The sequence below is a fragment of the Dunckerocampus dactyliophorus genome, chromosome 1 (genome assembly GCF_027744805.1).
Source record: "Dunckerocampus dactyliophorus isolate RoL2022-P2 chromosome 1, RoL_Ddac_1.1, whole genome shotgun sequence".
NCBI lineage: Eukaryota > Metazoa > Chordata > Actinopteri > Syngnathiformes > Syngnathidae > Dunckerocampus > Dunckerocampus dactyliophorus.
The window spans coordinates 43,394,879-43,409,785 of record NC_072819.1 but is presented as its reverse complement, the minus strand read 5'-3'; the positions used below and the strand labels follow the sequence as shown (position 1 = coordinate 43,409,785).

General features: G+C 42.5%; 2 protein-coding genes across 3 annotated transcripts in view; one reads left to right on the top strand and one right to left on the bottom strand.

Moving 5' to 3' along the window:
- The window catches only part of LOC129182572 (protein bicaudal D homolog 2-like), a 42,166-nt gene extending 33,767 nt beyond the window's left edge, over nucleotides 1-8,399 (bottom strand). The window contains exon 1 of the mRNA XM_054778903.1: nucleotides 7,865-8,399. Within this exon, the coding sequence (XP_054634878.1) occupies nucleotides 7,865-8,104 (240 nt within the window). The 5' untranslated portion in view covers nucleotides 8,105-8,399. The remainder of the gene's footprint in view (nucleotides 1-7,864) is intronic.
- Nucleotides 598-14,907, top strand: part of ptpdc1b (protein tyrosine phosphatase domain containing 1b) — a 16,668-nt gene continuing 2,358 nt past the window's right edge. The window contains exons 1-10 of one of the 2 annotated variants that reach the window (XM_054779020.1): nucleotides 598-680; nucleotides 7,874-10,488; nucleotides 10,819-10,906; nucleotides 11,200-11,365; nucleotides 11,438-11,518; nucleotides 11,599-11,717; nucleotides 12,379-12,516; nucleotides 12,598-13,610; nucleotides 14,513-14,695; nucleotides 14,767-14,877. In XM_054779020.1, the coding sequence (XP_054634995.1) occupies nucleotides 10,861-10,906; nucleotides 11,200-11,365; nucleotides 11,438-11,518; nucleotides 11,599-11,717; nucleotides 12,379-12,516; nucleotides 12,598-13,610; nucleotides 14,513-14,695; nucleotides 14,767-14,877 (1,857 nt within the window). In that variant the 5' untranslated portion in view covers nucleotides 598-680; nucleotides 7,874-10,488; nucleotides 10,819-10,860. Of the gene's footprint in view, nucleotides 681-7,873; nucleotides 10,489-10,818; nucleotides 10,907-11,199; nucleotides 11,366-11,437; nucleotides 11,519-11,598; nucleotides 11,718-12,378; nucleotides 12,517-12,597; nucleotides 13,611-13,763; nucleotides 14,696-14,766; nucleotides 14,878-14,907 lie in introns of those variants that run through there. The other variant, XM_054779102.1, reaches the window with a different exon arrangement.

Below are 14,907 nucleotides of genomic sequence, written 5' to 3'. Positions count from 1 at the left end.
AAAGACAGGACAGTCTTGTCATTGTTGTTCACACCGATTCAATGTTCAATGTTTCAATGTTTGGGGCGCCTCAATCATTTGCAATGCAAAATCTGCCTTATCTCGTCTGCCTCCGTTTGTTAGGATGGGAATACCCAGGTCCACGCACCCAAACCCCAAGGGAACTACTGTCGCCATGGCTGCTATGCCAATTACAGTGACAGAGCGAGAGCCAGTCAGTCAAGGCAGGGAGGTGGTGAAGGGTGCACAGATGGCTGTTTTAGGGCTCGGGCTCAGCCTCATGTAGCTTCTGCTCTTCCCTTTGCTCTTGCAACCATCAGTATTCCTCTCCAAACTGATATTTATTCTGGTTGATAGATTTATATTTTGTTCTGCACTCTCTGGCCAAGAAACAATCATAGCAAGCCAACTGAACCAGACCCTGTCTCCGTTTAGTGCATTTCTCCCCGCATTTCTGAGACAACACTGCTCTTGTTTTAACAGCAGAGGAGGGTTGCAGCTGAGGACAAGCACACGCATACATAAACGCGCGCACACACACACACACACACACTTTTGAACTCTATCATACACACGTGACTCGTGACTTGTTTTTTCCAAACACTAAGATTACATTTACGGACATGTCATGGCTGAAAAGGACTTGTCATGGCCGAGCTCAAGTGTAAAAAGGTTCTCTGGTAAGTTTTTGGCTTATTTGTCCTTCCCCACTCCGTTTGAAACAATTAAGTTTAGAAAAAGTAAATTGGAGAGGCTAACTAGTTAGCTTGGTAGCTTGCTATGCTAGCATCTTTTGTCCCTGCAGTGATCCCATAGAATGCGCAATGTGATGTAAACAAAGAATAATAACGGTAGACTGTGAATTTGACTTTAGGGTGTTATTTCATGTCTACATGGCTCTAATAATGTTAAAACCCGTATTTAGAAAGTCATAAACAGGTTCTCCATGCTGTAACTACAAAAATGTTACGTTTATTAATATTCTTGAATCCTACTTAGCGGAAATTCACTTATCCCGGCCGGGTTTGGAACCAATAAACCGCAATAAACGAAGGATTACTGTATTTCAAAAAATGCTTGTTTCTATCATTTTAAAAAGCACTGTCTTAAGAATATCAAATGTGTTTCTGCTGTACAAAACTAAAGATAGGTTTGGTTCCCTTTAAAGCACTAGTCAAGCCAGCTGATGGCAGAACCATTGTTCTATCCTCTCAAAGCTGTTTCCCACAGGAGACCCCTGCATTGACTGGCGCCCTTCCATTCCACACTTCACCTACCTCATTCTGCCTACAATCGCCATTTCTCAAGAAACCCTGAGGGTCTGGCACCGATCCAACTAAAACCCCTCCTGTCGTTCATCTCTCAAGCCCAAAACTTGTTTTGCAGTGAAACCAAGGTTCTCCACTGGGCCCCTCCTTCACCATTTTTTGTCAATTTTTTCCCATGAGTTGGGGTTTCAAAGCACGGGCTGCATGTGTCTTGGGAACAACATGCTGCGATAACAGAACCAGACTCACTAGCCTATTTATAAAACAGGAGTCTGGGGAGAGGAAGGAAGGTAGCACTGGGGGGTGGGTAAGGCATGTGGAGAGAACTCAGATACCGCTGTTCTCTGATTGTGTGGTGGTGTAAAGGGTCGACCCTTTGAAATTGGACTTGCACAAGTTTTAATAGGTGTTCCACTGAAAAGAGGAGTTTCCTTTCAGCATCATCTGCCCGCTGCTCTAATTAATTTAGTGGAGATGGGAGGCACTGCGCCACCAAGAGTGAGGTGTGAGTCAAAATGTTATTTTGATTAGCTGTTTATATGTGCCCTGCGATTGGCGGGGTGTACCCTGCCTCTCGCCCAAAGTCAACTGGGATAGGCTCTGCATACCACCGCGACCCTCGTGAGGACAAGTGGCATAGAAAATGCATGGATGAAAATAAATACAGTATTAATAATTATGAAATATTAGTGCCTATATTGCCCTCAGTAAGTTAACAAATTAGCCACTGGTGAAAACAAACTTGTGCAGTTTGAAATAATGTTAGTGGCATTGCATTAGCGGTCCTGTAAACAAAGGAAGTGCATCAAAATGGGTGTTGACTTCCTCCATGTTGTGGAGGTGACTTCATTGTTAAACCTCATGTGATCATTTCCTGTGATCCATTTAAAGATATCCAGCATGATGTGAGCCATAATTCACATGAGACCTTCCACGTAAACAGGATGCAGTTTAAGCAGCTCAGGAGGAAAATGTGTAGACAATATTTCAATAAACTTTTCCTGACAAGAACATCGTTTTGGCTGTCTAGTATCTTGTTCCTGTAACGTTTATGGACGGTACAAACATTTCCGTCTTCCTACTGTAATAGGCGCATCTACCCCCAAAGCTGCAGACAACAACAATCATTTATTAGCAATCACGCTCCCACTTCTGAGCCTTCCTTGCCCTGTTGTAAACTTCTTGCTTATGTGGAAATCTGAAGCCCTAATGTGTCAGGAGTGTTCCGTTTTAAAAAAAGTTCAAAGTGATGTTAATTGGCGCTACGTAAATAAAACTGAATTTAGATTAAGAGACCTAATGACGCCATAGCAAAGATCAGAAGCCAACAGACATACAGTGCATCACACACAAGGTTGCCATCATTTCTGACTGCATACTGTGGCGAAGAAATAAAAGCCACATTTCTTCTGGAGACTTTAGTAATGATGGAGGCGAGGCTCAAAACACATGCAGCTGAAAGCATGTGCTCTTCCCACATACCAGGCTGATTCATCTGTTTATATAAGACACAAACTTATGACTTAGCACGGCCTAAACTGAACTAGTAAAGATAAGAAAAAGTAAAGAAAAAGATCTTTCATCTCTATGTTGCGCAACATTTTGAGTTATAAAACAAGAGAATATACTGTCAGGTCATAATAACTTAAATTACCAAACATGAATCGGACACAAAGCATCTCTTTGATTCTTTGGCTCAGCCACATGTCTGACAGAAGGGAAAATGTATTGTTGCACAGCCTTTTTGATGACCTCATCGCCTGCTTTTAGACCTCACTAGTCTGTGGTAATTGGATTACACACTGGTTGAACCATCCTAGACGGTTTTATTGTTTCTCTACTTCTCAACATTTGACTTCTGCAAAAATGCCTTTAATCACAAGAGAGTATGAAATGTCATGATTTAACAGTGTCTAAGAAAAAAATTGGGGTCGGCATTTTGCAGGTGTTAACTATTTGAGTTTACCAAAATTTTAAATTCATTTTGAATTAGATTACCAAAATATTAGGTGTGACAATTTAAAGAGAAATTGTGGTTATTTGTCAGATATCCTTATATAAACCTATTTTTAATTGTTAGTAGACAAATAATCTCTAGGAAAAATGTTTAACGATGTTTCATTTAGGATGAAAATTATGTTTCTTCCTTTATGTTTATAATTAGGGGTGTCCAAATAACTTTTTCACTTTTTGATCCGATATTGCAGCCTTGCCAGCCTAGTAGCTCCACTGTCTTTTTCGGCCTTTAATGAAAAACATAGCCGCACAGCTGAGATCACACCTTCCCCTTGCTAAACACGCTAGCACACGCTGTTGCTTTGATCACGTGGGTTCTGCATGCATGCAATAGAAGTGCTGGTGCGTAGTCTGGAATGGACTGCTTATACTGGAGTGCCAATATCAAAGATTTTAGATGCAGGCCGATGTAATCAGATACTGTTTTTTTTATGTTATCGGGCCAATATCCAATATCAAAATCAGATCGGGACACCCCTATTTACAATGCTAAGCAATCAACAAACCCAATGAGTCCTAGTGCTCACAGGCACTCACTCATCTTTCCGGACAAATGACGCCCATGTTTGAACTGTAGGCGGGTGCTGGTGGTATTTTATTTATCAGCATTAAAGACAAAAGCTCTTAAAATCATTAAGGATTAGCGGTGGGTCATTTTACCTAAACTGGTCTGAATGATTCCCTTATTACTTTGCAATAGCATATGGTTGCCTGTCTGTGATCCAAAAGCCAGTGGTATTGCGGATTGAAACACCCGCTCTGAAAGGAAGTTCAGACTTTGAATTGAACCAAGTTAAACACAGTATGTGGGCAGTCCTGACAATGATTCCTAAAACTTTGCTGAGGCTGCTGAGCAAAAAGTTAGCAGAGCAGAAGGTCTGTTTACATGTAGAAATCACCCTCTAGACTTGGCATCTGACACTGTCTGGGCAGGGAAAAAAAGGTCAGTTTCTCAAGAGCACCTGTCAAAGCCAGCGCAGCATTACCTTTAAAAGGTACCTCCCTTCAGATCGCTGGAGGTTGATGAGACTGGGTGGACCTGGCAGATGCCCAGTCCCCAGTAAACCCTGCATAGTGGTGGGGATTCATCCTCTTATGCCCCGAGGGGAGGGGATTTGGTTCTTTATTTAGTGCCATTTAGAAAAGATTACCCCTAAACTGCAGATTTGTGGTCCAGAATGGATAAAAGGGATGATCAGAAAACCCCCAAACAATACTGAAAGTTGTAGCACTTCCTAGGACTACAGATTGAAAGTCTAGAGAAACAGTGAGAGAGATTGTTTGCAACAAGCTAAAAGAAAGGCAAACTAATCAGATACACCACATTGACCTGACATTTATGACTCTTTGTATAGGAGACCAGATGAGTTTTATGTTTGTGTCGTATTTTATACTGTTGCCCAATCAAAATCAAAATCAGAATCAGAGACCTGAGAGTCACACCAGATATCATTGTTCAAGAACAATGGGGTATGTGTTGGTATCCTTTCAAATGGGTCGCCGCTTTCAACCTCTGCTTTGTCATAAACTGTTCTGCTGGCATTGAGCGCTCGCTACATCCGTGACACCCAAGAGCCGTTAACCCCAGACTGCTCACGCACACACAAAAGGGCCTGAGGGTTGAGCACATAACCCAAACATTTACTGAGCTGAATATTTAAGGTCCTGATTGTCCAGTTAAATTCCACAATGCAGTGCACAGCTGTTGCCACACTGACAAGAGGGACAAATGCGATGAACCAGGGTCTCTGCTTGTGACTGAACAAATTCAACATTCCAAGGACTTGAGAAGTTGACAGCCCCATCTCCTGAACAGCAAAACCACTTTGATGTCTTAATAAATAATGGTCACTCTGTTGACTGACAGATTCTCCACAAGCAGAGAAGCTACCTGTACATACTGGACTGTGCACAGGAGCTACCGCTAAAAGGTGTGACACATGATGTCGCCTGTGACAGGCTTGGGATAAGAATATCAATAACAGCTGAGGGAACACAAGCTTCCACTTACGTGCTGCAGTGTAGTATATTGTCATTAGGGTGTTCACCCGACTGCAGCAGCCAAACATGATCAACTTCATTAGCAGCCCGACATGAAGTTTATCTCAACATTATGATTAGGGAGATGTTACTCTTTACCTCATATGGTGTGTTATGTTAAAGTTTGACCCTGGAAGCGAACTCTACATTTACCAGAAAGCAGCAGAAGATAGCTTTTGCCACTGTAGGCCTTAGGGTGGTATTTGCCTTTTAGCTCCTTCTTTCACTTAAAATTCTCTGTATAAAGATGGGGACAGGATCTCAACATGGGAGAAAACAGACATAATGGATCACATTGGGTCCCTGGAGAGGTGCATACAATGGGCGGGGCAATAATTTTGTTGTTGGAGGCGGACAGATGAATTGCCGGCTGGCTGCCACGGTGCTAAAAGGCTGACCATATTAATGATTACAAATATACATACAAATGTTTTCTTCCAATAACCGGTTGAAAATCTCATGCATAAGGTACCAGGAGTATATTTCGTGTTCTCTCTGCCTATGAGAAGATCCCTTGGCTTATCACCAATCAACACACTCTACGGCAGCACCTACTGTGTAAGCAACGTGGACGCTCACATTCAGGCATAGCACTGTGCTGTTACTAAGCAACACCGCTGTACAGAATTCCTCCAGTGCCCAGCCTGGGGAGTAGTGTAAATGTGGGGGTGGAAATATTAGCACACTATTCTACAGAAGATAAGAATACACAAACCAACTTGATGGAAATGGATATTTTCACAGTGTCAAGGATTTATGCCCAAAATTAGAGAAAAGAGGTACATCTTGTTAGGACTCTGGGAATACAGTAAATCACTAAAGATAAGTTATTTGTGGTATTTATGCATGCCATCAAGCGAGAAGACTACTTCTACTAACATAACTACTAGTATAACTTATTTCAAACATCATGCTTGGTGATGAGAGCAATTAGAACATGCTTTAATGTACAGGGTAAACAGTTCTGAGGACCACCATTGTGGCAGTAGCTCATCTTGTTTGCTCATCATCGTCTCTGGTTCTTCAGCAGACAATCAAGAGAATGTCAAGTAGGATAGGAGAGGACTGTGTTTGTATTTGATCGGCGATAACATGACTTCTGTCCTTCATACAGGCTGCTGCTGGGCTTGGGGGTGGAGGATGGAGTAGTTGTGGAGATAAACAAGTAGTTGTGGAGATAAACGAGCATGGCTCCAGTCTTCTAAGGACAGACATCTGATTAGTAATCTGCCACCAGCAAGAATGCTTGCTTTGGCTAAGAAGCAACAGTTGACTTTATAGTTGTTAGCGTGATAATATGTCTTTAATACTGAATAATATGTCTTTGATTTTACTTAACAAAACTAGTCTTCAAAGATGTCAAACAATGGCGTTTACATACGATTTCAAACAGTGGAGTATTCATTTTTGAAATTGCTTATTATGTGTTGCATTTCAAAACCAAGGCCATTCTTCATCAGTGGCAGGGCTTGATTTCTTTGCCAAAAAAGATACATGGGAAAATGGTGGTCTCTTTGCCAGAACAAGCACATGGGGGATGGCCCCAGGAAGATGAAGAAAGAAGACAAGAGAACTGAAAAGTCACTGGATGTTTCTTCACCACTGAGAAGAACAAAAACTCGAGTGATGATGAGATTTCTTTACCATGTAACCATCTGTCAGTAGTCTGGTATGATTGACTATGCAATAAAAGCAGGATACGACAACCACAAACTACCCTGAGTCAGTGCAGGAATGTGCTTGTTTTCCATGACTCGCGGATCACCCTAAAGTAACATTTTCGTCTCCACAATTGAATAAAGTGCAGCACATGAGTAGACAACTGGACACAGTGTGGGAGGACGGTGGGAGTTAGTCCAGCCACTGTTCAGAAACAGACACCTCCTTTATGGGTCTCCCTAGCTAAACTCCAGCTGTCACATTCTTCCCATTCCCAAAGGATTGTAACAAAACTGGCTTCCTCTGTCAGTTACTCATCCTGCTCTCTTCTGAGCGGGACGTTTTCAAAATTCAAACTTACTCCGCCCCTTGCAACAGAAACTGGTCATACTTGTTACCAGAACAACTTTTTCGACTGGAGAAACAAGGCAAGCCAATTATAACATGGATGCACACGTTCTGAAATAGATTTGTTTTTAAACAAATCTGAAATACAGTGCTGACAACACATGAAAATAGAGTACAAAATACACAGGCGGAAGGCCTTGGATAGCCGTGACCAACATGTGAAGAAGAAGAGGCATGAATTAATAAAGGTGGCAGCGCAATGGGGATACCCTGAGTAAAGAGGGGGTTGGGTGTGGAGAAGCCCATCCTCATCCTGACCTTGCAGCATGAGACATGATGCTATTTAAAACGCCATAGTAAGAAATATATTTCTAGAATAAACATTAAAATGTTTTAAAAAGCATATAAAACGACAACGAAGTGTACATTATCGTACAAATCATAGATATAGGCGAATGATTAGATTCAACTCGATGCGTATCATATACGTTTACTAATATCATTAAATATACAAAATCGGCTATGCTTTTTACCTCTTTCAGTTGGTCGAGTTCCTGTCTTACGCCTTCGTACTCAATCTCCAGGTCATCGTACTGCTGTTTGAGCTGCTGCTTTTCCTCCAGCACCGCCAGCCCATACTCAGCCGCTTGGATTTTCTCGTTGGTGGTCTCGCTCAGCTCCCGGGACAGGCGCTCGATCTCAGACCGCATCCACTCCGGACCGGCCTGGAGCAGCAGTAAACGGTCGGGGTAGCCCTGGTCTTCCACGGACATTGTCACCACAGATGACGACGAGCCAACCAGATGGTCTGAGTCAAGAGGGATGCGGTGCGTCTTCAAGCAGTGTAACCTTGAAGAACAGGAGCGTGCTCAAATTCGTCTGTATTTGAATTGCATGATTGTTACGTTTGCGTTTTTTTGTTGCTGGTCTAGCGTCTTTGGTCATGTAGATGACTCCCTTCAAATTGCTCAAGGGATGTACGCCGTAACCTCTTAGAAAAGCTTCATCGTTTTTGGTCTGAGGTTGCTTTCGCCCCCTCCGCCGGCTTGTAAGAGCGTTTGAGCAAAGTAGGAGTGTACCAATCGTGACGATACGGAAAACGAATGAACTATTTATGTTGCTTACTTTCAACATAAAATACACACAAACATAATATATCATATTGCTGCTAGTATATGGCCACATTTGATTGTTTTAGATATTAAAAATATTCCTAAATACGAACAGTATGTACAGCGCAAAAACAGATTATTCAATTATTAAAATGACAATGATACAAATTTTATTTTGTAGGCAGAATTGACCAACTTCCGGCATTTGCTTGAAATTCGTACTGGCGTCAATGAAACAGCTGAACAGGCTCTTTCTAACGCTCTACTTTACCAGCTGGTCCGGCCCCTAAAACTGCCGCAGTGCATCTTGGGAAACCAAGTACTGCAGCGTATAAAAGAGGCAGCTGATTCATTGAAAAGAAATCATTTCCCACTGCGCTTTTCGCGTTTGCTTACGTGGAATCCGGAAACGTTTGTCGGCGGCGGTTGTCAAGCAACAGACAACTAACGGTTCTCTCTGCCATATGCCTGCCTGCTGCCATCTGTTGGAAGATATTATGAACTCACTGACAGTTTGATAGATCGCTAGATAGATCAAAGTACGCTATGTTTATACTTTATTTTATGAACCGATCAGATATATACTACACTATATACGCTGTGCTGTACTATATGGTAGTGCATTGGTGTATACTGTATTATACTACAGCATACTGCTACATAATGTTGAGTATTCGACATACTCTTAATGATTATAGCCTATAGCACATTTAATTCATACTGGTATAGTTGAGGCATTACACTATCTTATGTTTTACATACTGTTGTATACACTTTTGTATCAAGCATCTCAAAATTAGGATACATTGTACAGTGCTGCAGGCCAAAATACGGTGACAGTGAGTGATCGCTAAAGTTAATAACTTACTGCAGTCTTTGTTCTTTTATTGCAGTTTATAGAGAGGACACGTAAAAAATTCTGAAAAACATGGCTGCCCCATTAATGTTCTTTCATCGTGTTTAAGGAGCATATTTCCTTTCATTGCTTGATGTAAAATGTGATTTGTTCAATCTAAAATGTGGAATTTTTCTAACTTTTACAAATAGAGTGGTGTTTACAGATTCTATTGGTTTCTTATGAGATATATTTGATTGTTCTGTCATGGACACGTTTCTAGGACATAATGAGATGGCGACCAGTCCAGGGCATACCCTGCCTCTTGCCCAAAGTCAGCTGGGATAGTCTAGACCACGACCCTGGTGAGGACAAGCGGCATAGAAAAAGGATGGATGGATGGAAGGATAATGGGCAGCTTTTTCCTTTGCAGTGGGTTTATTGGCTTTTTTTTTCCAAATCCCGTACACCTCTTTGCACTAACCTGAACCCTAACCAGCTTTAGTAAGATGTACTTGGTAAGCCACTCGGAATTCATGTACTTGCTATGTCACCAAGTTGCAGCTATTTGTAGACCATGCCAATAGCAGCACTATCCCAAACCTTTCTATGGCAGAAACACACATTCATACAGTAACTAACGTGGAATTGTCCTAATGGGTATGTGCTTATAAATGAAGCAATTTATTTTTTTTAATAAAACGTGAATATATTAGTAGATGTTTGCAGATCCAAGCACTGCAGTAGAAGGCAAGGCTGACATGACCATGCAGTACATGACTTTAGCTGAGGAGTGGGTACTCTTTTATAAGGTACACTAATAAGATTAGTTGTCTAATCCAAGAGAAGACAGGAATAACCCAATACTCCCCCCTCTGCCTCTGAATTAAATGAAGAACCTGAGCAAAGATATTTCTTTACACCACACGCATTTTTCCAAACGGTCTTTGATTTTTTTTTGTTATTCTTGCACTGGACCCTTCATGATGAGGTAGACATCTCTGAGAAACCACAATATCCTGGTGGACAGCCCCACCCTAACCCACAGAGATAATCTGAGGCAAATCAAATCAAGCGAGGCCAAAGGATGGACTTTCCACAGAGCTGAAGCGGGAGAGACAACATCAGAGCAGGTTGATGTCACTTATTTTGGCAGCTATGGTGCATGTGTGCTTTGAGATGGCGCTCACCTGAGAGTCACATACGACAGGTAAATCTTCCTTTTGTTAAATGATGTTGGATTTGTCTAATGGATCGCATTCACTGCTGACTTAACATGCTAGTAATTTTACACCTTTTAGACAAGAGTCAGGGTATGTTTTCTTTCTTGGTCTATGTATACAGTACTATATTTCACACATTAGTGCAGGGGCACTGGCAGGAATTCTGGGCCCCATGAAAAAAAAGCATTATTGGGCCCCCTCTGGGCAGCTGTTGTTTCCATTTTGGGGGGGAATTGTCCTCCCTTTCCCCCCCATACAGCACTTCTGCTTAAGTGTATTGTAAGGATGGCAAATATGAGGTAGCTTTGTGTGTCCAGGCTCTGCTATGACTGTGGACGTCATCCAAAGTGGAGGTTCCTATGGCACGCCATGAAAAGTCAAGCGGTGGTGCTCTGATGGAATTCAGTAAGTTATTGAAATAGCCGTGGGGAAGTTTGCATGCCGCATAAAGGTTTCATTGTAATACATTTTAAATGTCCGATAGGGGTAACTATTTTTACTGATGACAGACATGTAATGCCAGACAGGATTAGACAGCATTTGCCGCTGATGATCTTAATCATGTACAGTAGGTGTTTTAGATAAAAACAACCGAAATATAATGCTATAAATTAGTTTCTAATGGTGCATATTGCTCAGTTGCGGAACCACTGATGTAATTGCTTCAGTTTGTTTAATATTACTCCTTTTTTCTGCAGTCAGAGCTCCCAGGGCAAATTACACTATAATCGGAGAGGCGATACGCTATGTCATACCGCCACAAATGCAATGTTCTATTGGTTGTGGAGGTCAAAACTGCAAGTATGACAACCCAAATTACTGGCGTGAGGACCAGCAGGCTATTAAAGGCCTCTACTCATCATGGTACACATCCCACTCCTATATCAGTGTTGAGTCTTTTTAAGCCACCATTATTAATGACTTCATATCTTTTAGGGTGACAGATCATCTCCTCGCTATGTCCAGACCCTCAACTGAGATAATTGAAAAATATAACATTATTGAGCAATTCAGAAGGTACACGATATACCACTTAGTTGCAATGTATTAGTATGAGCAAACAGCATTTGCTCACCAAGTGTCTGTGCTTATTTTAGGAACGGTATTAAAACGGTGATCAACCTGCAGACACCTGGTGAGCATGCCAGCTGTGGAAACCCTCTCGAGCCAGAGAGCGGCTTCTCCTACAATCCAGAGGCCTTCATGAAAAATAACAGTGAGCACTTTCTGATTTTTTGGTGTGCTTATAATTACAGCAACTGGCTTGTAAAATATATTATTTATTCATATAACACACTCAGAACGATGAACAACTCCGTTGTTTCCTTTGTACATGTTGGAACAGGATCAATTAAGCGCTGCTGTTTATGATGATGCATTCAAGCACACTGGTAAAGTTGAGTGTTAGGGAAAAGACTTCCAGGCGTCAACTAATCAGAGGATGGAAAAATGCTGATGTCACAGTGGGCCTGCTTGCTGCTTTGTGGGCTGACTTTGAAATCTGAAAGAATCATCGGTTACAAAACAGCCCCATTGCTAATAGTTTGTATTTGACATGGGCCAGCACTACTGATTCTGAAGGCCCAGGGCAGATTACACTGACATGGCAACACACAGAAGATGAAATCTGATTGGAAAACATTCCAACATACACATATATGTACTGAAAGCGGTGCAGCTAAGAGACACGCTACAAAATTAAGATAATAAACTGCTGTGAATAAATTAATACAAATTAATGAAAAAAATACTAGAATTTAAAGTGTAAATGTAGGTCAGTGCTTCTAATATTGTTTAGGCCAGCAGAGAAGGCCTTGTTGGCTCTGACTGCACACCACTGCTACTTATAATGGTATTCACGCACATGCTTTTTTCAGTTTATTTCTACAACTTTGGCTGGAGTGACTATGGAGTGGCGAACCTTACGACAGTACTGGACATATTGAAGGTCATGGCCTTTGCACTGCAGGAGGGAAAAGTATCTGTCCACTGCCATGCTGGTCTTGGAAGAACAGGTAGACTTCCACAAGAAATGTTCCAAGACTGTCTGACCTTGCGCCTTGGCTCACAGTGAAATTTGTCTCCTTTCCTCTTAGGTGTGCTTTTGGCATGTTTCTTGGCTTACACCACCAGGATGACAGCCAACCAGGCTATCTTATATGTGAGGGCTAAACGACCTGGTTCCATCCAGACACGGGGTCAGCTGAGCTGTGTGCGAGAATTTGTCCAGTTCCTGCGCCCTTTGAGATGTGTGTTTTCCTGTGCTGCACCTCGATCCGAACCCATCACCTTGACCCAGTATCTCAACCGCCAGAGACACATCCTGCATGGCCTTGAGCGTAAAGAACTGAAGCACCTACCAAAGATAGTCCAACTCGTGTCGCAGCTGCTGTTGGATATTGCAGAAAATAGACAAGTGATTGAGGAGGACATTTTGGAGGCACCGGATATCCATGATATTGAGATGACAATGAGCATCATTGAAAAGCTTGGACCTGACTTTTGCGCTAAGGAGCCTCGCTTGCCAGGTTCCCCGACCTTACCGAGACATTTTAATGAGCCACCCATCTTCTACCATCGTAAAAGTCTGAGTTACAGTGAATCTGATTTAAGACGTCTGGGCTCACAGCTCAACCTCCTCAGGCAACCTTTGGGCTCACTCTCACAGGGCAATGTGGCCAAGTCCATTTCCACTTCAGACTATGCTCAACCTGCAGCCCATTGCCAGAGCTGGAGTTGTAACGCATCTGAAATCTCCTACACCTCCACCGGATCACTCTGGCAAGTCAAGAATGATGAAAAGGATGGGTCTATTCTGTTGAAGAAAATAAAGAAAAAACCCATCCAACGCTGTGACTCTGTTGGAAACAATGGACCTCTACAAAAAGGTAGCATGCTGTCCAGGTTGAAGGCAGAGCAGAGGGAAGAGTTAGCAGAAAACGGGAGGAAGTCCCCGGGTAAAGAGGAGGAGCAGTCAGAGGTGCCCTTCATCACCCTGCAGTCTGAGTTGTGTTTGAAAGCACGGAGGCTGCTGGTGGCACAGGCCCTGGCAGTGGATCTTTTCTTGGATGGGGAGGAAGAGCACAGGAACAAAGTGTTAGCATGGCAGGTAACTGACCCAGTCTAAATGTAATTCTTTGTCCAGAGTGCATTACAAGCAGCAAACCCACTTGCTTATGTGAAATTACATAATCAAAATAGCTGTAGTTCCATCCTTGGTTGAATACATTATGCAGTCATCATCGACGTCCTTCTCTGACAGCTATTCGGGACAACCCAGTGGCCTGCGGAGCCCTTTAGAGGGAGGTAGATGGGGAACCACAGCAGATAGAAGCTCCATTATAGCATTACCCTCACTGCCAGGCTTTAAAGGCTTGCACGTGAATCTGATTCCATCTGTTTTATCGATCATCTTTTATTATCACTCATTAGCGGTGAGTACCTATATATCTTATAATTTAAAATGCATTTAATGTGTTACCCAGTGGCCTGCAGAGCTGCTTAGGAGGGCTATAGAGGGGGCACCACAGCAGATGGTGGCGCCATTATAGCGTTACCCTCTCGGCCACTGAATCCGATTCCATGTGTTCTATCAATCATCTTTCATTATCATTCATTAGTGGCGAGTACTGATACATTTGACCATTTAGGACTTAAACCAGGATTGTTCTTCCATGTACAGTGTTTAGCTTGTTAGCTTTCTTCACCACAAGCAAACAAAGGCAATTGACGAAAGATGGGGGTTACTCTGGAACTGAATCTAATTTAATAATTACAACAGTCACTTTTATTGCAAAGGTTGATGCGAAATAGGACGAGAACGTCAAGCTAGCAGGAGGGTTTGGAGGTGGAGGAGCGAGCAAGCGCAGTTTACAGTGGCACCTCGATGCAGCAGCATTATGCAGACTGTATTAAGCGTCAAAAATAGACATTTTTATGGAAACCATCATAAACCTGGGGGCTGTGTACCAAATGCTCACGTGACATGTCTGCATGAGTATGTGTTTGCAGGCCGAGCTGAATCAAGGTGGTGCATGGGAGAGGCTGTGCATGGAGCGGGATCCCTTCATCCTCACAGGTCTGATGTGGGCATGGTTGGAGCAGCTTAAAGAGCCCGTCATCTGCCTCCAGGATGCTAAAGCCCTGAAGCCTGAAAACACTGATGCTCAAACTGTCCTGGACACACTTGGCCAGGTGAGACCTTGCTAGTCACACTGACCTTCCTGGATAACCCAGCTACAGTATATTCTTCTCTCTCTCTGCAGGCACCTAAAGAAACATTAAAGTGCATACTAGACTGTATGGCTCATTTACTGGAAGTACCAGAGGAGGTTGAAGATGCCTTTCTGAATCGTACCATTAAAGCTTTTACTTGGGTAAGCAGACATTTCCTTTGCACAATTCCA